Below are 24243 nucleotides of genomic sequence, written 5' to 3' on the forward strand. Positions count from 1 at the left end.
TGACTTAAAATAAACAAATTGTGCCTCCCTCTCCGTATTACACTGTATTTCACGATCCAACACACCTCGGTGCTTATGTTGATTTTTGCTCCGCAAGAGCTCTTATATAGAGTGCTAAAGTATTTTCCAAATATTTTAAACATTCTGTACTTTATCAGAAACCCGAAATAAAAACTAATAACAACACGTTGATGATATTTCCAGGTTTGAGCATTTGTATCAGGCGAATCGAATACAGTATTAGGTCACAGTTTATTTTTGATACATCAGCCGAGTTTTTGCTTCAAAAGACAAAATATATTTTACCAGTCGTGTTAAAGAGCAGCATTTCTTCTGCATGCACAGTGCACACACAGTATATATGGTCACAGTTTGTTCTTCAGATACATCAACCGCATTTTTGATTCAATGGACAAAAAGTATTTTCCCAGTCGTTTCAAAGAATAGCATTTATTCTATATGCACAGTGTATTAGGTCACAGTTACGTACATCAGCCGAGTTTTTATTTCAATTGACAAAATACATTTTACCAGTCGTTTTAAAGAAAAGCATTTCTTCTGTATGCTGATTTCGATCTGCAGTATAAATAACAATACTTTCCCAATATTTTATTGGTAAAAATATGAATTGAATCATAACATTGAACAAAACATTTAAATCTTGAAGCACGAGTTTTGCACCTAATACGCAGCTTTTGTATTGCTTATTTTGAGTATCAAACTTACTAAGTGTGGGTTTCTAAAAGACGTTTTAATCAAGTTTTTACCTAACATAAATTTACGAGCTTTAAAGCAAATTTTAGTTCCAATTTGTTCAGAAGAAATTCTAACAAAACTAATAACTCCAAATCATGCAATCGTTATAACTTTAGCACAATCGTACTTACATTTCAAACGGACATTCCATTGTGCTATTGCATTTGACTTGCTCGAATTCAATTATTTTTCTCGAACGAGCTCTTAACGACATTTTTAGAGCAATGAACAATACTTTAGCAAGAGTTTTAGTTTCAATATGTACCCTTTTGGACACATTAATTTGTGATAACAATTATTTTCTCTAACACTCTCTTTATCGACGTTTATGAAAATTGTTAATAATATCAGTTAGGGTGCAAAAACGAAATACTTCACAATAATACCTTTTCAATTTAATTTATTATAGATTATTTTATTGCTTTAGGCAACCTGTAGAGCTTTGTTCGTCCTGACAAAATACTTTCGCATGACTAACTACATGTGGATGTTTTGCGAAGGATTTTACCTCCATAAGCTTATTGCTGCAGCTTTTGCAGAGCAAAAGAATCTACTGATGTTTTATATCATAGGATGGGGTGAGTACACCCAAAATTAATGTTTGTTTTTGCAACGATTTTCTTTACGTAACAAATAGTTTTTTTTGTTTTGTTTTTTTTTTTTTTTTTGTTTTTTTTTTTTTACATTCTCAAAATTATTTTAGTATGCTGTGATTTGATATTATGAACGCTAGTTTATATCCCCCCCTTCAAATTAGAGACAGTTCTAGCACGTTTCCGTTCTATGCTACGTCTATTCTGAAATACATCCGCATATATTACTTATCATAGCATTATCATGTTGTTTCACTCATGTCATGAACATGTTTTACATACCATTCGCATTTATTTGAAAATCGTACTGGTTTCCAATTCTTTGACCAGTACATGTATATGTTCCAATATTATTTTTAAAAGGATTCATTCCAGGAGCTTTTCCTCTACAGTCGAGCCCGATTACTGCAATATATAAAAGAATATTCCGCTTAATGTTTTCTGTTTTTAATGTTCCAAACCGTTGTAATTTGTCATTTTGATTCCGGATAATGAAATATCTCGGTTATTAGAATACTTTTTGGTAGAAAAATGACTATTATATTAAGTTGGCCCTACTGTATAGAATTTTTAGTTTTATAAACACATCTAATATGCCTTGCTTAGAATCTACCAATACTAATATCCCCAAGAAAGATTGGGTACATTGTTAAAAGTTAACGAAATTTTTACGATAAATACTACTGTAAAATAGCAATCACATTGCAGAAAAATTTTACAGGGAATTGTACAGGAAAAAGGAAGCAATTGCAGAGCTAATGTGTACGCCACGTGATTTTTGGCGCGGAAGCATATGTATCTCCATTCGCGCCCACCTTTCTTGCCTCATATGTGTGTATAGAATAGCGAATCGATCTACGAACGCTAAAGGGGCCGTTATTTTCACCCAGAGCAATATACCAGAGAGTTCTCATTTTTTCTATCACAAACTTTTACTTTGAAATAGGATTTTACGGTAAAAAGTACTAACAATATGGATACCAGTTCTTTTGTGAAATTTCAGGAAATTTTTTCCACAGTGAACCCCCTTAAACACTAGTTCCTCCTCCCAAGGACGATACCACCCATAAAAATACTAATACTCCTGACCCATAACAATTTCACTTATTCCTATTCTCAGTTCTCGCCTGTATATCTTAGTATCCGTTAGCTAGTACCATCTATCCTTAAAAATTTAAGCTTGCCTTTCTGCTGTAAAATTTGTACCCACTACTGAGAGTTAAGGTAAAATTCTTATTTTTGTGATATGGTGTGGCTCTGTTTTCCACTCAATTTTAGTAGCATTTAGTAATTAATGTTCATATTAATTTATTATACTTTCATTAATTTTCCTTCACAGAACATAGTTTATTTAGTAATTTATGTGTCTTTGCAATAAAACTTTATGACATTGCAAAAGAGCAATGTAATAACAAAGCAACTTTTTCTTTGAACATATAAAAAGATTTTTTTTTACAAAATATATACTTATGCGTCTAAAACTTATAGCAGTTTTCAGTGTGATAACTCCCCATTTTGTTATGCAAGCTCGTCGTAAATCATTCCATTCCATTGGTTCTATAAACCTTCTGCGTTGAGAAAATCAATACTGTTACCGAGACATTTTTGAGAATAATAATTGCTCTATAGCTCTTAATGGCAGCTTAGAACTTTAGTGACTGTCCTGAATCATTTTCTAACGATCGGACCATCTCAAAGAAAGCTGTAAATAGAATAAGGATGGACCATTAACTTCAGGTAACAGGCACTTAAACAATAATTGTTGCTTCAGTGACTTACAAAACAGTTTCAAGGGAAATCATTAGACGAGATTGGACGTGTTTTTATATGTAATCATTGACCATGCTTTATTGATAATGACGTACTAACTTACAGGCATTTTATTCAATTTTTAAATATTTATCGAGATAAAACTATAAATCAGAATTGAATTTCTTATACATTTTAAAATACGTTTTTCTGTAAAAATTGTATTTCAAACATACTGGCAGTTTTTGCAAAAAATATTTTTCATAAAAAAAGAGGAAAAAAAACTCTTTGCATTTTAATCTAGCAAAACTGTCACATATGCAACTGTATTCTTCACAAGCAGTTTATGCAACAGTGATCATACGGGCAATTTTATTTTATTTTATTTTTATTTATTTATTCATTTATTTTTATTTTATTTCTTTCTTTCTTTATTTATTTTTTAATTTGTTATGGACAGTTTTGCACTTCAATTTTTCAAACTTTTGACCTTTCACAAAGGATGCAGTTTAGAATTTTTTAGAAAGACAATAACTATTTTTGATAATTTACAAATGTTCACAAAACATCATCATTTATTTTTGGTTTATTGAGGTTAAATTTGTAAATTTGACAAGTTTTATGAATGCAATTTTTGTTTTCTTAGTATCCCGTGATTTTAATTCACGAATCGATTGATTTACTAAAAATTTCATTATATTTATTATAAAAAACCAAAGAAAATCTACTAAAAATGCGAGTTGAAAAACTTAAAAAAGTATTGTGAAGTATTGAAAAATTTAAAAATACTCATCTACTATTTTTTCTAATGAGTTTCAGTTAAACGTTCATAGTTTAGAAAAATAACTTTTAAAAATTCTTGCATCGAAAATATTGATAATTTCGTTTAGTGATCAATCTATCTTTACCCTTCGTATGCATTTAACTTTTGCGCTGGGTGTTAATTACGCGAATGGTAATGAAATTTTTATGTACACTGTTAAAAATAATCCTGAAATTTTACGGTAAACGTTACTGGCATCCATGTTGCCAGTAGCTTTTACCTTAAAATCCTAAGATTACATTCTCCAGCTAAATTTAAATTCTTTAAAATTTTTATTAAAATTCTGTAAAAACTCAAATTAATTTGATATAAGTCCGTTTTTCGATTTAAGAAACGTGACAAAGACACATTTCAGTGCTAAATATAAATTCTTTTAAAAATAATTTTGAGCTTTTAAACTCATTAAAATGTTAGAATTTAGTTTTGTCGACTCGAAAGCACTTTCAAATCTTCATTTAGACAAAATAACGTCAATAACTAACCGCCTTATCAACTCCATAAAATCTTTATCTAAGCAAAATGAAATTTATGATTTGCACTTTCCTTAATCAACTGTTAATGGAAGTTTTCAACTGTTGCATTATGTTTTACATTTTTGGTCTAAATGAGGTTAAATGAACAAAAGCCCATTTATGTCTGGTGCACGCACTTACGTCGTAATTGAAGTTTCATTTATTTTCAAAGTAAAAACACTGACAAAATATTATAGAGCGTTTCAGTCGTTTTTATCTTAAACAAGCATTTTTCAAGACAAATAAAAAAACTTTAAATCTTAACAAAATGAGAACAATTTTCTTACTTTCTGATAAACCTTTTTTTCTTTTCATAGAATTAACCATTCTTTTTAATTCTGTTTATATATATATATATTTTTTTTTGTTGTTGTTTGTTTACGTGATATGGCAGCGGTATATTGATATAGCAGTACATTTTCTTTAGATTATTTCTATGCACCAGATTTAGTTAATCCTTTGCATTAAAATTAAAATGTAGATATGTTTTTCCTCAGCAACTGGAAACGTTTCCGCAAATATAATTTATAGCACTTTAGTTATTTATCTGTTTTTTTTTTTTTGTTTTTGTTTTTTTTTTTTTTTTTTTGCTGTTCGTTTTGAAGCTTTAAGTGTCTAAGTGCAAAAATGTCTATATTTAACATTTCTTCTGTATCTATTTTTCCACTCGACTCTTCTTCTTTCTTCGTTCTTTTTTCTTCTTTTTCAGTTTAAAAGTTTTTCTTCTTGAAAAGAATGCAGTAACAATAACTACCGTTCACTATGCATTAAATACATATGTTGAAATACAATAACACTGTTTTATTCTTCATTGCATTAAGATTAGGTTTAAATTGTTTAAGAAATATGATATAGCATTGTAAGTGTGAAAACATACGAATATATTTGCGATAGTTCTCACATTTGACCCAATTTAAAATCTTATCAAATTTTATCTAGCATTTTTTTTCCTGCCTGAAATCCCAGTAAACCACCGAGTTGCAGAGGTAAGCACACGCACCAGTTTTTAGCGAAAGTTTTCTATCAGTGTATTTGCTGAAATTAAATAATTTCAGGTTAGATGTTGCGGCTACCTTGGGTTTTCAATGTTAATTACGTTTGCTTTCATAAGATAATTACTTTCAACGATATTCATTTATGTTTAACTCATTTTCATTTCAGTGGTTCCATTGCTTCCAGTGGGAATCTATACTGTAATACGGAAGACTATGTTTGATGAAAAGTGAGCAAAATTGAAACATTTATAATTAATTAAAAATAGTGATTTAATAAACTGCTCGCACTGTTGCGACTGAGATAGAATTAAATCATGATATTAATTCATAATTTCTGTTATATACATTTTAAAATCGTTTGTAATATTTTTTTCGTATTGAAACTCTGTGCTCTCTATCTCTCTCCATCTAATTAAAACTGCCTTCTGCATTTCTATTGAAAATGCTTGTAAAAAAGGGTAAAGTTTTAACTACTCTTTTTTTTCTTTATTTATTTGTTTATTTCATTTTTCGTATGGATTGAAAAAATATTTCTAGACTCTCAAACTTTCTTCTTAGATCCCATTCCTCTACCATGTCGTTTAAAAATAAACTCTGAAGTATTCACCATGGGAAATATTGTGCTAAAGTTCTTAGAAATAAATTTTAGAACTTTAAAAAAACGTGTCAGCATACAAGGGGATCATCATAATAAAATCTGAAATCAAAACTTTGTGAACTTGATGAAGTGTGAGAACTTAAGTCAGTTTTTACTACAGTATTTTTTTTTTTGCTGCGCTTGTTCAAAAGATATCAGATTATTGCCTTCAAAATTTTGCAGGTGCCAACTTAAAAACATATGCAGTTAAATATCTCGAAAATTTAGAAAGATATCTGCAATTCAATTACTTTCAGATAAGCGATTAATCGTTTTAAGGAATCGTTAGCAAAATTGCAGCACTTGCCTGCAAATGGTCAGTGTGTTCTTGATTTGATGTAAACAAAAAATTTGTGGACTAAGGATTGTTCCTTACACTTCAACATGCTTCTCAGAATCATTAAAATACAGCTCATTAAACCTTCCATTTATTTCTAAATTTTAAAGGTATTCAACTTTTTTTTTTTAAATTTTATTGCCAATTCGGTAAAGCTTGGCTTGGTCTGTTACATTATAGAGGTCAATTAACTGAAAATTTGTAAAGTTTGACAGAAAACTCTGCGTGTTATAAGTCAAAAAACATGCTGACAAAATTGATATTTTTGAACGAAATGCTTATATTTACGAGAATGTAAGTGATACTTTTACCAAAATCTATAACAATTATCGTAAATAATGAGTTAATTACTTGCTGAAATTTACATATTATTCCAGCTATGAAGGATGACGAAAAAACGTTTTTGATTTCTTCAATCAGTTGCTAGGCTCCTAAATGCGTGTATGATTTAATTTTTAATTGAAAAACGTCAGCTGAAGCATATCATTTATGTGACGAAAGTTATAGAACAATTCCGCTTTGGTCAGGTAAAGAGCAACAAGTGAAAATTTTTTCGTCTTTCATTTTTTTTTTTTTTTCATTTTTGTCATCTACTGTACGTTTACATGAAATACACCGCCAGTTTAGTGAATCCAGCTAAGGACTGCATTTTCGCGCTTATTAGCACTGATCAGCCCGGCTTAGGAAGTGACTGAGCTGGAGGTGGAAAAACCTCTTAAGGAAACCAAGAGTGCCAAACAAACTGATATCTAATATGGAATTAGCACTGATCTGATGAGTGACCGAAGCAATGGTTCGGTTCAACTCGAATATTGAAGGCAAGGCATGGTATTTTCAGTAAGTTACCGCCCTATAACCAGAACTAAGGCAGAAATACAAGAAATACACCGCCAGCTCAGTCATTCCAGCCGAGAACTGCAGTTTCGTGCTTATTAGCACTCATCAGCCCGACTTAGGAAGTGACGGAGCTGGAGGAGGTGGAAAAACCTCTTAAGGAAGCCAAGAGTGCCAAACATGCCTTGCCTTCAATCTTCGAGTTGAATTGAACCATTGCTTCGGTCACTCGTCTGGTCAATGCTCTGGTCACTTCCTAAGCCGGGCTGATGAAAGCACGAAACTGCAGTCCTTGGCTGGATTGACTGAGGTGGCTGTGTATTTCATGTATTTCTGCCTTAGCCCTGGCTATAGGGCGGTAACTTACTGAAAATACCAGGCCTTGCCTTCAATATTCGAGTTGAACCGAACCATTGTTTCGACCACTCGTCAGGTCAGTGCTAATTCCATATTAGCTACCAGTTTGTTTGGCACTCTTGTCTTCTTTAAGAAGTTTTTCCACCTCCAGCTCAGTCACTTCCTAAGCCGAGCTGATGACTGCTAATAAGCATGAAACTGCAGTCCTTGGCTGGAATTAACTAGAGCTGGTGGTGCATTTCATGTATTTCTGCCTTAGCCCTGGCTATAGGGCGGCAACTTACTGAAAATATTGTACGTTTACTTTGTCGTTCAAACCTGCTTATTTGGTTTCCGCTGGAAAAAAAAGCACGAACCCCCCCCCCCCAAAAAAAAAAAACGTCGTCCAACGTTTCCCTATTGCAAGTATTGAATCCAAAACGCATTTCTTCAAATATCTTGAAAACTTTTTTCTTCAGATACTGCCGTTTACCTGCCTACGGTAGAATTGGTCTTTTATTTCATCAGAAGTTCCTTAAAATGTGAACTTTTGCAAGTATTTCAGTTTTTTTCTTCACCACTGAGCATTTCAATTGTCGAAAAGTGTACCTATAAAATCTACTTGAATCCTGAGACATGCAATAAATTTTATCCAAAAATTGTTGTTACTATACAGCAGAAAAGTTAAGATAGTGCTAGAAAAATACCTAATTTATTCAAAGCGCGACATAGCAGATTTCATTGGCATTAAAAATTTTTACTTTTTAACTTTTCTTACTTTTTGATAGATTTTTCACCCTCTGATTGCAATTTAAAATTCCGTCTAAAGATTGTCAATTAAATTGAGCACAGCGTGCTAAATGTTGTTTACCACATTTCTTCCCAGTAATGTCTTTGGAGACGGAGAAGTCTCAGCTGTTTGAAACAAAAGCAAATGGGCTCATTTGTTGGGGGGAAAGTCTTGACAAGGTGGAATTAAGTCTTTGCTTTCAAAATGACAGCTTCAATTTGTCGCTGAAACGCCTGGGAGTAATGGGTTTGAATAACCGTTGTGAATTTTCTACAGCAATTAAGATATGTTGTGGAGGGTGTTGAAACTTCTTTTTAGAAATAGTGTGTAAGTGAAACAAGGTAAGTAAATTGTAAGCCTCATCGAAGGAAAGTGAGTTTTTAAAGTGATCATACCAAAATGACTAATTTTTAAATTTTTTTACGCTTATAAATTAGCGAAGTTAGAGTTTTTAAAGAAAAGCTATGGGGGGGGGGGGGGCCGGAATAATTCATTCAGGTTAACAATTAAAGCAAGTATTAAAAATATAACATGATGTAGAATACCTGAATCTGCAGGATATTTTCTGATGGAATTATGGAAGAACAAGAAAAAGAAGAAGTAGGGAAATTGATTGAAACCAGTTTGATAACTCAAAAATATAAAAAAACTGATAGCTTTACAACTGTGTCTAAAATTTGCAACCGCAAAAATATGATGAAGTGCTCAAAATTTTGCCTTATCGTATGATAGAATGCTTTCTTTTACAAACAGGTAATGATATATGTAAATAATTCATACAATTTAAAAGGTCGATAAGAAACATTTGGCAAAAAGTGAAAGATGAAAATTGCAGTTGTTTCAAGGTTTCTAGGAAAAGGTGCGAAAGTTTAATAAATTCAGTTTAATTACTAATTTACTTTATCTATCCAAACCAATATTTTGCTTGGCTATAAGGATTATTTTACACGAGTCGCTGACTTTAGGCACAGACTCGACCAATTTTAGGAACTCATTGCCTAATTTGATAATTTCGATGTTCTTATAAATTATAAAAGTTCAAAAACTATTTCATGAGATTATAAAACGTTAACGTTGATAAGAATATTGCGTACAAAAACTATTCATGGTTTTGCCAAATTCAATGCGAATTTACTTATTTGTTCAATCATAATCTATTGAATATAACTAGTAATGTAGCTGGAAAAAATGTTTGGGGAGACTCACTTTCAGGTTTTGTGGGAGAGGATAGATCACCAAAAGGAAATGTGGTTTGAAACCAATTTATTTCAACCATTCGCATATTTTTTGCAATAAGAAGCCAAATATTTCAGGGACAGAATTTTCCCGTGTCCAACCTCTCTAACTACAGCATTGAATACAAGTCAATGATTGCTAGATTTAAAATATTTAGTAGCAACGTGAAACTTTTAACGTAACTTTATATAAAGATAACAGCTAATAGGAAGTTCAGAGCCTACACATTGTTTCCAAGCAAAATATGGGATCGTTTCCTAGCTTCTTATTGTAACACAACATAATGTTTGAACTCCAGCGAACAGCTATTTTCATTCAATAGTAGCTCAAAATTTATGCATAGAAAACTAAATCCATTTATCAATAAGGGGAATTTAATAACATTTTGACAAAAGGAATTTAAACGAACTTCATAACGTTTAGGGTAATGAAAATTTTTGGACAAATTACTTCAGGAAACTTCAAACATAAAAGAGGATTTATTAACCAGCATATCTTAAAGTCAAATTATAATGAGGTCTGGTTGGAATCTAAATTTAAATGCGCACTCGAAATAAAACATAAAAAGTTCATTAAAAGATTCATTATCTGAGACACGTCCATATTTTCTCGAGTAAAGAGGTTTTACAACGAAACGATGCAGTCTGCTCTGTATATTTACAACAAATCGTCCATTAACCTAATTATCGAAGATGGAAAGATAAAAATTTGCATTAAAATGAGTAAGTGCAATCCGTCTTGAAGTGCCAACTTTTCTCATACAATTTTGTTTAAATATATCAACAAATTTATTTGATGCAGTTTAGCACTGTAGTTTTAATTATATATATATGCATTTTGCAAATCTTTAGGAAATTCCATTAGATTAAACGAATATCTAAAGATATTCCAAGAGAAGATTGTTCAAAGAATTGAAGTATGGTGTTCTTCCCGAATGCACTGTTAATACGATATTTTAAACATTACTAGTTTAACTCCTTATATGTTGTGGAAGGACAAGATTTTTCTTGCTATATATCTTTATCGTAGTTATTAAGAAAATACTAATATACTACCATGGATTATCATCCAAGCTAAGGGCATGAATTGAAATTTGAGAGTTGGGCTGTTAGAGGAAGTTGAGGAGGGGGGGAAATAAAATCCCCGAAATCTTTGGTTTTATCACATATTGCAAATCCTGTACGGTATATACAAAGCTTATGACTAATATTCCCTCTCCCGCCCCCTTCAAGATAAATTAGTTTTATGACTGCGTAATGACACTTTATATCTTCTTTTACCTATAATTAGATCATTAGATTTTTATAAATTCTTAAACAGCAATAATTAGTCGGTGGTTTACCTAAGAGTAGTAGCCCAATATTGCACTATTTTTGCTTTTGAAAGGTACGTTATCACTCTTGGGGGAGGGGGAAGAACACCTGGAGATCTAAAATATTTTTAATCGTCTAGTATCGGTTCACGTAGTATCAGTTCAGAATTTTCCAATATTTTCTACTTGGAATAATGGTTTCTGCAGTTCTATTTTATTCTTCCAGGTGCTGGGCTCTACCAGCAGAGGAGTATGAATGGATAATGAATGCTCCAAACATGCTGAGTCTCCTGGTAAGTATCACTTGATAAAATCAGAACAAAACAAACTGAGTAAATACATTATCGAATTGAAGAACATTTTCCAAGGTAATTAGTTAAAATAATTTAAAACTTAAACTAAAGGTAGGCGAAGAAGAAGGGGGGAGGATAATGTATACGAAAAAGGAAACATTTCAAAATTTTAGCTCTTGAAGAGATTTTTCCAAGTGCAAGTTGACCGCAATTTAATGGCTAAATCATGTTTTTCATGTCAATACAACTGTACCGTTCAATATGTAAGATTGTACCAGGTTTTTAACGAAACTATTTCCAAACCACTCAAAAGTTGCGACACTCTGAGTACAAAGCTAATCCAACACGAAAAAAGTTATGACACAGAGAAAGTGGAAATTAGTAGTTAATTGTTCTAAAGCTTAAAACTACATCATTAAGTAATTTAATGCTATCTGCGTTTGTTTTACCAGTTTCGGCGGAATTGTATGTTTATTATACGGTTAATAAAATTATACGTTCTAACTATACTAAAGTATTGTAAACGCTTTTGCGAAGTTTGTTCCGAAAAGTAAAAATAAATCAGTCTATTCTTTGAGAATGGAACTTTATCTTCAAACGATTTGAAAATACCACCATTAAATTTCGAGGAAAAAATATTTGATGATCTGCGATTACTTTTTTCGGCTGACGAATTGGGTATTTCTTACTCTAATATATTTTTCCGCAATATAATGCGGATAAAAAAAAACAATTCATGTTCAAATTCTTGAAGTAGGGGAGAGGGCAATAACTTATCTGAAATTGCATCAATTAAAACAGGTATGGGAAAGAGCTCTTAGTCAGAGGAGTGCATTTTAGCCTAATTCTGACAACTGTACAAAAATGCTAAAATTTTAATTCCTTTAAAATATTTTTTTTAATGTCATGCAATTTCGAACAGCTACGTTTTAAAACTATTTAAATTACTTTTAAAAAATGCAACAATTTTTCTCTCTATATTTTGTGTTTAGAGAAAAGCATTATATATACATGTATTAAAATGTAGTTTTAATATATTTTTTAATTCTTTGCATAGTCACAATTGAATAAAATTTCTTCTGTGTTCTTTTATCTTTTCAAGAACTTGATGTTTTTAAGTAAATTTAACTAGCATGTAACAAATAATCTATATTTATGTCAAATGTTTTTTTTTCTATAGATCAATTTGTTCTTTCTGTGTAATATAATTCGAGTTCTGGTAACGAAATTACGAGCAACTCATTCTAATGAACCAAGTCAATACAGGTAAGAAGCTAGGGTGGGGTGGGGTATACTATGTTTTATGAATGAACATTTATTTACATCTTAATTTCAAGGTTATACTTTTAGTAAATTAAATTACATGCATTCGAATTTGAAGCACTATTTTTTTTAGAATGAAGTAAAAATCTCTAACACATACTAGCATACAGTTTCTTATGTGTTTCAATTTAAAAACGTTTTAGTTTTTCGTAAACTATGTATAATAATATGAAATTTCAAATTTTTTAAAATAAAAATTCTACTTAAAAAGTTATGACTAAGTCTTGCGGGTGAGACCTTACGGTTAAGCCCACCACAAGTGCAAGTTATTATTTTTTTAATACAAGAAAGCTATTTATTTCGGTAAAAAAACTATTAAAAAACCAAAAAATATATATAGAAAAATAGGGTGATTTCGTATTAGGGTAAAAGTTTTACGTGAAAATGATACTATTTAGAAAGGTATTTTTTAAAGGAAAATTGATAAATTAGTTGAAATTTTTTCATGTAAAGAGCAATACTTTATTATTAACCTTACCTGCTTTCACATCGATATGTCGACAAAGTTTCGTTAGAAACTTTGACATGAACTTTAATGATCGAATAAGTCTCGATTTTTAAGTGATGAAAAGATATTAATAAAATGTTTTTTTTTTTTTTTTTTGAATTTATCTTTGGAAAAATATTCTTTGTTTTACTGAATAAGAATTAATATTATGCTAGTGTTATTTCGTCAGTATTGTGCATTTTAATGTAAGTGACGAATCGGAAATCAGAAAAAATTCGCTTATCTAATTTTGTGAAACAAGTTGAAAAATAGTTCTAAGTCATTAAAAATCTAGTACCAACGACGAATGCTTTGATATAGAAATTTGAAAAAAAATGGCTTAGCATTAAAATTTAAGACGACTTTTCTAAATTAATAATTAATTTTCATACTATGAAAACTCAAACATCAAAACGTTATTAATTCATACGTTTTGAAAAATTTTCATTGAATAGCATTTGAAACTTATTCTTTAGTAATGAATGTTGTAACGGAAATCAAATACGCAAGTCATAAATATAAAAAATCATATATGCATTTTAAGATAACAGCGAAATTATCGAAGATTTTCTTCTTCAATTGCTTCATTTATTTATTCCCTAGTAATGAATGATAGTTATGAATCTTTTATTTTCGCAGGAAAGCTGTTCGCGCTACTCTGGTTTTAGTTCCTTTATTTGGTCTTCATTTTGGTCTCATCATATACAGGCCTCAATCGGGCAAATGTGGGTTTCTAGAAGCCTACACTTATTTTAGCCACGCTCTCGATGGATTGCAGGTGAGTAAAATGCAGTTTTATAGCATTGTCGTGTAAGTTAATGTTGAAGATTATTTTCCTTCTCTCTAATGGAGCTGCGTTAGGTTATTTGGCTTTTTTAGACCTAGCGCGATCAGCTGATATATTTCATGTGCCACCATTAAGGCGCGGATATCAATGACACTAAAAATTTAGGCTACCCCCACCAGATGAGTAGGGCACCTATGATCCATTCAGCGCAAAACTGCACTAGGGATTTAATTTTGGATTGGGCATTCGAAGCGAAATATCCAAGGGATCTCTTTTATGCTGCATAATCGTACGACAAGGACGCTGTCTATTTTCTGCATTTGGAAAAGCTACCGACTGGCCACCGCGGTTGGTAGCTATCATAACGTTTCATAGATTTGATTGGATGCTGCGGCAACATCATTAGGTTTTCATACTATAGAGATAAAAAAAAATCACTTTTGCATTGCAGATTAAAAGAGCATATCTTTGAATCTTAATTAAAATGGTACAGTGAAGCCCTGATTTTACATTTCTTAAGAAACTGGGGTAAACACGGAAAATACGGGAAAAACGTAAAAATCGGGAAATACATAACAGCATAACGAATGATGATACCCGATGAAAAAACGTTAAATGCGGGAAAGTCGTAAATTTTGAGCACCTAACATCGGGGTTTCACTGTATTTAAAAGGAATAATAAATCAATTTTTGACTTTTCGTTTCTTCTAGGGATTCTTTGTTTCACTGATATTTTGCTACATGAATGGAGAAGTAAGTAGTTACTCGTTCTTTAAAAAATATTATTAATAAAAAAAATGTATTTTAATGTGTTGTAAAAGAAATAATTTGCTTGAGGAATAGAGATTAAACATTATTCCGGATCAAGAAGTTGTTAAAAAAATCACTACAAACTATGTCTCGAAATGATTCTGATGTTAGGTATTACTGATGCAGATTGGACAACAACTATTTTTTTAAGACCAGAGGTTAAAATTACGTCACATCAAAAAATATGTGTCCTTACCTCATGTAACCAAACAAATTGCAAACATAAAACCTTACAGTTTGTAAAATATGCAAAGACGTGAAAGACAAAAACATGCGAATGCTCTGAAACTAATCAAGGTTTTATGCGTTATTTTTTTTTTTTTTGTGATAAGCGTTTTACCCGCATTTTATTTAGTAAGACTGCATGTTATTATAAAATTATATCCCCTTTCCACGCAAATATTTTATATTTTGCTGCATCCCACACAACAAATTGATTCATTGTTAATGGTATTTTTAAACTTACATTCATTTAAAAAGTTATATGTTATAAAAACCTTTAAGTTTTATTTTGCAAAGTTTTTGCTGTGATTTCCTCTAGTTTCAATAATTATTCATTTACGCTTTGACACTTTTATCTATTTTTAAAAATCTTTTTATTGCATGGTTTTGCATGAAATTGTAATGTAAAAACAGTTCAAAACAATATAGTTTGAGATACCCAAATCTCTCGACAGATTCTGACACTGTTTTGGAGGTCTATCGAGCGACTTAGAGTAATGCGCCAACTACCTCCTGAAAACTCCTCCAGGCGGCGCTCCACGCATTTTGTCTCCATATCTAGTGTCAGGACGCGGCACCATTCCCAGAAAGTTTAGAAGTATGTGTCCTTTTGCATTCCTTGATATTTGTAGCTTGTTGGTCCTCAAATTATTTAAGTTTTTTGTTTGCATGTTTTTTCCTGAAAATAATTTGAAATTTATTTTCTTTTGCCTGTACGACGTAACAACTGCGCGCGATAATTTTACATTTCTGGACAGATAATAAAAAATTGAATATTTCTAACGTTCGTATAATGCGAACATTTTGGAAATTAAATTATATATATCTTGTAACTTGTGATGTTTCGCCAGATATAATCCCTATTTTTAAAATAGAACTTAGTGGATTAATAAGAACGTTTAAATAACACAGGTAAGGTTAGAACATTAAAATAAATAAATAAATAATAAAGAGAAAAATCTCACTGTTGGTCTGTAACTGTCTAGTAGTTTTTAAACCACAAGTTTTAATCGATACAACTCATTATTATGCTGTAGTTGAAAATATACTTTTTAAAGTTCTGTTGATCGTTCTATATTAAAAGAAACTTATAATTAGGTTCCAAAATTGAGCCGACAACTTGAGAACTAAACAGGATGAATTAACCAAAATAATATTTTTCCCCCAAGTATTTCTGTACCTGGATGATAAAAGGCACTAATCAAAAAAAAAAAAAAAAAAGTTTTAAAATTTTCTTTTGTGACGATTTGTATTACTGGATTAGCAATAATGGTCTTATAATTAGAAAATTTGTTCATCAAAATCTTAGAACTTTGTGTTAATAGAGTATAAAAAGATTAGTAACACCCTGCTTAAATATCGGTTTTGAAAATAAATGGATAGTGTAGTGTCTTTTACCTACCAGGTACAGATTTATATGAACTGCAGCTTCCATTTCTATCGGAAAAAAAGTGATATCATTCAGCTAAAAGGAAAAAAAAAACAAACTAAAAAACATTAATTTTTTATAACATGTGAATAAACCATCTTGCAACATCACTTTACTTTTTCTAGTCTAAAATTACAAAAGCTAAGCGCAAGCAATGCATTGCAAATTCTTTGGCAATTTATTTCAATAGCTCGCTGACAAACTCGTATTCAGCTTAAACAGATAAATCCTTGGATTGTAGCTTAAAATTTTTAGTTTTGCTTACGTTCCTTACAAGACGTATTGTTTTCATACTTTAGTCAGATAGTTTATTTTACTCGTATAAGTAATAAATGTGCTTACAAATATTTAAATTTTGAGTTTTTCTAATTGTAGGTCTTATACCTCACGAAACGAACTTATCAGAGGTATCGACTCAGTCGCCATCTTGGAAGTCGAACCCAAAACAGCATTATGATGAACCCTGTATCAATGACGCAGATGTCGACGATGGTCGAAAGTCAGTCAAGCTTCCAAAGAGGTCTTCACTACAGGACAAAAGGTGGCGACAACAAAAGAGACGGCTATAACTCAGTGGCTGAAGGCAGCACATTCAGCACTGTTGAAGATGACGTGGCAGAGGTGTAACGATCACTCACAGACTAATCAGAGAATCAGAAAGAGATGACGAAGATCCATTATAACATTTCACAGTGTAGAAGTTTTCCACTGATCACTTAAAACTAATAAAGTAGTTTGATGCTTGTTTCACAACGCTCGCAATAGCCGCAAATCGTTGATGTCACCTTTTATACCCCTAGAACTACAAACCGGGATTAATATCTACCCCAAGCAAACTGGGTTTTTAACATTTTTAACCAGGTTTTCAGCAGGTTTAGCTAATTAAATCTTTTTCCCACCTACTAAATTTTGATAAAATTTAATTTGTTCTTCGGCATTAAAAAAAAATAAATAGAATAAAATAAAATAAATCATGTACTTCTGAGTCAGATTACAGCTTTCGGAACCGTTTTATGAGCAAAAAACCCGTAGGTCGTTGTTTACAGGTTAAAAACAAGTTTTTAGTTCTTAGTATACTACCACCATTGGCTTTAATCCAACAGTCCATCAACTCGATGCCAGTTGGTAGAATATCTTCCGTTATCCCTAATAGTGATTGGTGCACTTCAACTCTGTTAACGAAGAACTCAGAGTTCCCAATTCGAACCAATACCTCTTAGATTGGACCAGTGATTTCTCTTCTTCTGATCTGGAATAAAAACAAAGCTATGTTTAGGGCTCCGCCTAACCGGTTAAATCCACTGAGAAGAAATAAAAAGAGGAGAAAGTGAACCTTTCAGACCTTAAAGCAAGGATCTAAGGTCACGTGATACTAATCAAAGTAAAGAAATCAGGTTTCTTTCATGCATTTCACGTAAAACGTGTCTCCCATTCGTCGTTGTTAAACCACGTGACTTCAGATCTTTGCATCAGTATTTCCTAAGCTCCTGATTGGACTTGTTCCATCCAGTTACTAATTCCTGCTTTAAGATTTGCATGAGCGACACATTTTTATGCATGGATTTGCGCTTTATCTCCGGAATTTGAAACTTTGATTTTTAATTGTGGTACATTCGAATGCAAGGACAAGGAAAAACTATGTATATAATACGAAATATCAATGTTCTGAAAATAAATTTTGTACTTGAAAAGTTGTAGTTACGTGTTGCAGGTGTGATCGTACGGTTTTGGCCACCACACGTACAAATTTTTTTTTTTTTACTGCTATTTACTTCGGTTAAAAAAATAAATGAATAAAAAATAAATAAATAAATAAATATAGAAAAATAGTGTAATCTTTGCCTCAGCGTTTAGCCAATGATTGGACAAGCTTCTTTCCTTCAGTTACTAGTTCCTACGCTAAGATTAAGTCACGTGTACTCTTATGTTAGGGGATCGTTGAGTGGAGGGACGACTTTAACATCAGAACTTACTTCACGCCACAATCTCATGGTCTTTTAGGTGAATTTTCAATGATGGAATGAATAAGTGACTGACCATGAGGAATTAAATAAAAATGCAAAACGTGCAGATTAAATAACCAAATACGTCAATGTGTATAAGAAGGCGGCTACAAAGATTTCGTCATTGTTGCAGTTGTTGTGAAACAAGTTGAATAGTTATTTATCCCGACCAACAAGTGTGTACAACAAACTGACCGGCAAAATTGTTTTTATTGGTTTTATGTCGATATGAATGTTACCAAATCGGAAAATGATTTTTTAAGTGTGAGAGTTTCAATAAAAGTTGAAATAAGCAAGTACTATTCGTCTCATTTTACACTGCACTGCTCTAATTGCCATTCACAATAAATAAATTTGTGAATTAAGTCAATTTCTTTTCGGGCATGAATTATGTATAGCTTAAATCTTTCATGCAAAAATGCATCCGAACTAAAAATTGTCCACGGATACTGTATAATTCACAAACATCCAGTTGAGACAAGTCTATCTGAATGCGGAGGAAAAGTAAAAATTAGAAGCACGTGCTTCGAAAATTTTAACGTGACTCTACTGAACTTAAATTAAGACGCAACTGCAAAAGCTGGCATCCCTGAAAACTAATAAATGCATCCATTTCCGCCTGTAAATCGGATGTTTGGCTTTTAATCTCGTCGGTGGTCAGACTGCATGTATGTGAGCGTTGACTTTTTACGCATCGTATTTTAAATAAATAACAAACTCTCAATAAAACTCTTTAAAAAAAAAGTGATGATTAAGCCGAAATTTAGCTAAATGAACGTTTTCAATATTCATAGTACTTTCAAAAGACTAGATTATCCCAAGGGTCTTCTGACACTTTTATTGCTAACTAAAAAATCGCTCGTCAAAATATGACGGGTAAAAATTGCTTCTACTCTTCTACATTTGAACGACGCAATTGCCTGTTTAGTGATGTTTTGATAGGCGAAATTTTAACCCTAACTCCGGTTTTCTCAATCCTTAACTACAGTAGATAGCGTTCATTGTTGACTCCTTTTCGTTCGTTTTTCGTTTTACAATATTCACCGTTGTAAAATCGCTGTAAAACACCGTTGTAAAACATTGGTTCCTACAAGTTAACGGTATTCCGCAGGGATCCAAGTTCTTTTCCGTTTTAGCCAACCTATACTTACACCACTTTGAAAAAAATTTCACTTTTTTCATTCCTAGGGCTTTCAGATACGTTGATGACCTCATCATTTTCAATTATCACAATTTTTTAAATGATTCCAAAAGTATCTATCCTCCTGAATTATAACTTATTCAAACCAATGATAATATCAAACAATTTGATTTCCTAGATCTTAATATTTCTCTTTCAGACAATTCCGTTCATATTGATCTTTTTGACGAAACACTTTCCGTTCAATTAAATGTTAATCGTTTGATTTCATGGAATTCAAATATTTCTATCAAAGTTTTTCGTAACACCTTGATTAATGAAATCAATAGAATTAAAACCAACTGCAAACAAACTGATTTTTTCTCCAAAAATATTAATTCATTGAAAAGTGCTTTAGACTATAATAAAATTCCTCAATCTTTTTATTTAAGTTACATTAGAAAAGAAAGGAATTGCCCAGCAGAGTGAAGTATAGTGCAATTGTATTATTGCAGTAAGGCCACCTAAGCTATGAAGGTTTGTTGGGATCTATCATGAAAATTTCTGATGTAATTTCCGATCTAGGTTTTATTTATTTATTTTTTTTATGATCATTTTTTTAAACTCCGGTTTTTTTTCAACTCCAGGTTTTTTCAACTCCATATTTTACAAATCCAAGTTCCGCTGCTGCCGTGTCTTAACTGCATGTATGCCTGGCACGTGCAGATCATTTCTTTTTCAATGTCTACTTTCTTGAAGCTGGGACGGCTCAACCGGTAAAGTCCCGGGCCTGTAATTGGAAGGTCTACTTTCTGACGGGGCCGTGGTAGCCTGATCGGTAGGGCAATGAACTCGGGACCGGAGGGTCTCGGGTTCGATCCTCTCTGGTCGAAGATCCACCGTCGTCATTAATGGTGACTGGGCGACGTTAAATATGCTCGTGGTCACAATGTCCTCCAAGTGAAACGATACCTCTGGGGGTGCCAGACTAGGAAGTTATTCGGCTCCTGGCCTGGTTCTAAATTGTCTCTCGAACTGTCCATAGATGGCACCACCATCTATTGCGTTGTCTTTGTACTGTCCTGGAAAAACACAATTCTTGAAACATTGTGGAATAATAGAGGTAAAAGCTTCCCTAGTGGAATAGCAGAAAACCTCAATCTGTGTGTGTGGAAGAAAGAAAGTACTTTCTGATTGTTTTTCCTTTTGATGGTTCACCTGAATTCGCTTTCGTTACTTTTTTTCCAGGTATGTTTTCTTGTTAAATTTTCCTCCACTGCTCTCGGGGAGGGTAGCAAGTTATTGGGACCTTCCCTCTTGCTAAACAGAAAGAGCCTTAGGAACTGAGGGACCGATCCTCCCTTTGAGCAAGTGTCGGTCCCTGGTTCACCTTTTTCATTTTTATGTTCTTGTGTTTTGCATCTTCAATTTTATTTAGATTGTTTATTCATGAATATGTTTGAACTGTTTTTGTTTCTAGCAGCTTTGTGCTGGCATTACAGTACACTTTAGAACTTTTTATACGGGCCCCAGGGCCCCTAACTTATATTTAGTGAAATAATCTTCGTTGAAAAATAATTCCAACACAAAAAGTTTGAAATTAGTACGACCAATATTCACTGAGATATGAAACACAGCGTTTTGTGACTTAGACCACTTTTCACTCGCCGTCAATAACATCTTTTGGGGGAAAATATAGCTGTTACCAAGTGTTTGAAATTATATGTGTGCATATAGTGTGGTTTTTCAACTTGTTCGAGATTTTGCAGTATGTTTTTGCGTATCACGGTATAACATTTGCATTTATTTTTGGATATCAATGAAAAATATAAATACTGTTTTTCTTACTTTGACGACCTGTCATTTTCTGAAAGAGCGATAAGTTCCAATCTCATCTTCTGTATGGTCCCTTAAAACTTTAAACTGGAATATCCCCTTGAGTTTTTGTCGCACAAATGTGAAGTTTTTTGCGTCAGTAATAGTTTTAAATGGAGATTATTTCCCTAAATATTAGTTGAGGGACCTAGGGTCCGTATAAAAAGTTAAATTTTACATTTTTTGATCCATTTTTGTTTTTGCTTCAAACTTTCAGTATCTTAACTCTGCATCTGATTTTGAACATTTTTGCAACTGGAAGTATATATCTAGCACTAACGGCTGCAAAAATAAAGGTGTTGTAGGTTAAAGCGAAACATCCTGTATATAATATTCATGCTATTGAGCTTTTCACTTTTTACATACCTAGCCGCTCACAAGATTGTCAACGGCTAATAATATGGGGCAATCAATAATGGATGAAAACGGTGGCCTTATTTGGATTCAAGGCTCATTTCAAAATAGAATCGACAAGGAGGGTTCTCAGAACTATTTTAAGACGCATTTTCCTTTTTAATTTTTGTTGGCAAGAGAACCATTAGACAAAATTACTGCTTATTTTCCCTTCCTTATTAATATTTTTTCCTTAATGGCTAGCAATTAAAATCCGTAAAGCTAATAAAATAGAAAACTGACGAAGTAAAACGAAAAATTTGCAACGTCCTCCTCTGTCTCCCCACCGAAAAATAGGTGTAAGATTTTTGGAAAAGCGAACGGATTTCTGACGCATGTATCAAGTTGTTTTTGTTTTACTTTTAGGCTTTTTTTTAGCATGCAATCATGTTGAAACTCCGTAAAGTCAGAGAAAAAGATTCATTTCTAAGTCTGCTTTCCTTTCAAAATAATATCATCCTGTCTGGCACAATATGTCAGAAAAAATTGTTTAGTAGGTTGGTTCAATCCGAAAACTAACACGACTCATTGAATTATCAGTCCGTATTAGATTTAAAAAAAAAAAGATATTTTATTGAAGTTTCTTTTTTCCTAGATGAATCGGCAACTTGACTTTCTTCTTTACTTTCTTCAATACCATTCCAAACAGGGAAGAAAGGGGGGGGGGGCAGAACAATGTTGAAAAGGCGATCAGGTAGAAAGTAAATCGTAAAGCAATGAAAACAAAAAATAAATCATAAGCATAGCGCGGCTCTCTTAACTTGAGCAATGACGACATTGATAATGGGGATTTTGGGATGTTCAATGATATGGGAGTTCTTTTACTGATTTTGGGGATTTCATTGAAAAAAGAACTGGTTATTGTCACATATTTGAGGGAATATTTTGCTTCAAAACTTAAACAACTCAACGCAGCGCCAAGTAACCTTCCATATTACCAGAAAACGAGGTGCACATTGTCAAGGTCATAGCTCAAGCCATCTTGAACAGCATTGAACTTGATTGAAACTTTGATTTAAAGCAAAAATCCCACATGGCCAAGAAGTAGAAAAGTTAGTTTTTGTTCCTGGTTAAACGTGTTCATTTACTGAGTCGCCAAACCACCTTTTTTTCTCGAACCCCCAAGAAATTTACTGTAAACTCCCGATCCTCCGCAAACAGAATATCCGTAGGCGGATTATCCGCAAGTCAAGCAACAATCAGAAACATGTATTTTCGCTGCAAAAAGCAAATACCAATGGCTGTTTTTTTTTTGTCAAAAATTTCAAATTTGAACGTAGTTGTTTTTGTTTTATTTATTTATTTAATTTTTTGCTTTTTTCATCGTATATACACTTCTTTTGTATTGATGTTAAGCTCATGTGAAAACACACCAAACATTTTCACTGTACTGTATATATTTTCATTGTTTGTAGAAAGTATTATGCATCAATACAGCTAAGGTTTTGAGAAAGGACAATTTTTGCCTTATTTGTCCTATATTTTCGTCTTTTTGCGGTTTATCCGCGATTTTTATTATCCGCGGCACTTGTGCCACCCAATTCCGCAGATAATCGGGAGTTTACTGTACTAGTTTATTGGCTTTCGCTGTTTCAATGAGATGACATTTGCCTCGATTTCGGTTATTCCCCATTCCAGACTGATGAATCTATAACAAGGACGAAACTGCAGTCTCTGGATGGGATAACCGGGCTGTCGGTATATTGCACGTAGTTCTAACCTCTGTCCTAGCTTAGGGGCGGTAACTTACTGTTCCAAACCCTTAAGCTTTCTCCGTTTTTGTATAGTATTGTATTCGCAAAAAAATTTTCGCTCAAAAATCGACCTTAATTTCCATTTTACTCAGATCCGAATGAATGTTGAGTTTTTTTTTTTCGACCCGACCGCACTCGCATATATACCTAAGAACGTATAGACGCTCGAAATATCCATTTTGACGTTTCCCGAGTTAATTACAACGAGTTTTCTTGTGACGTCTGTATGTACGTATGTATGTGCGTATGCATGTCGCATAACTAAAGAACGATATGTCCTAGAAAGTTGAAATTTCATACGTAGACTCCTAGTGAAGTCTAGTTATGCACCTCCTCTTTTGGTTGCATTTGGGTGTTTCTGAAGGGGTCTTTATCCCCTTTTTTGGGGAAAATCATTGTTAATTTCAATGAATACTCAAGTAGTGTTATAATTTGGTGGACACTTGGCAATATATCGCCAGTCTTTTGGTCGCCAAGTTTTGCCACCAACTAGGCGATAAATTTGGCGATTTTTTTAAAATTTGGTTTTAATTTGGCCACTTTTGGCTATATTTAGAGAATTAACTATTGAATCACATTAAAATTGCAATAATGTGGAAATAGCATTAAATTGGTGTAAAAGTCATGTGATGCACACATCAGCTCGTTTGAAACAATTAAATACATATGCAAAACGCTTGTTATTGTCATGTATCAAGTGTTTCTTTTAAATGATTTTATGAATTTTTAAAAACAAAAAGTTGTGCATTTGAAGTTAAATAACTGGTCAAACAATCTTATTCAAAAATTCAAAAATATGTTATATTTTTATAATGAATAACTGTACAGATCAAATGA

General features: G+C 32.4%; 1 protein-coding gene across 1 annotated transcript in view; it reads left to right on the forward strand.

Moving 5' to 3' along the window:
• LOC129222299 (calcitonin gene-related peptide type 1 receptor-like) overlaps positions 1-17075 on the forward strand; it is a 52921-nt gene extending 35846 nt beyond the window's left edge. Inside the window, exons 8-14 of the mRNA XM_054856786.1 lie at positions 1184-1334; positions 5595-5655; positions 11137-11203; positions 12384-12469; positions 13653-13791; positions 14512-14553; positions 16637-17075. Of these exons, the coding sequence (XP_054712761.1) occupies positions 1184-1334; positions 5595-5655; positions 11137-11203; positions 12384-12469; positions 13653-13791; positions 14512-14553; positions 16637-16888 (798 nt within the window). The 3' untranslated portion in view covers positions 16889-17075. The remainder of the gene's footprint in view (positions 1-1183; positions 1335-5594; positions 5656-11136; positions 11204-12383; positions 12470-13652; positions 13792-14511; positions 14554-16636) is intronic.
• The last annotated feature ends 7168 nt before the right edge of the window (positions 17076-24243 follow it).

This window comes from Uloborus diversus, chromosome 5 (genome assembly GCF_026930045.1).
Source record: "Uloborus diversus isolate 005 chromosome 5, Udiv.v.3.1, whole genome shotgun sequence".
NCBI classification, from domain to species: Eukaryota; Metazoa; Arthropoda; class Arachnida; order Araneae; family Uloboridae; genus Uloborus; species Uloborus diversus.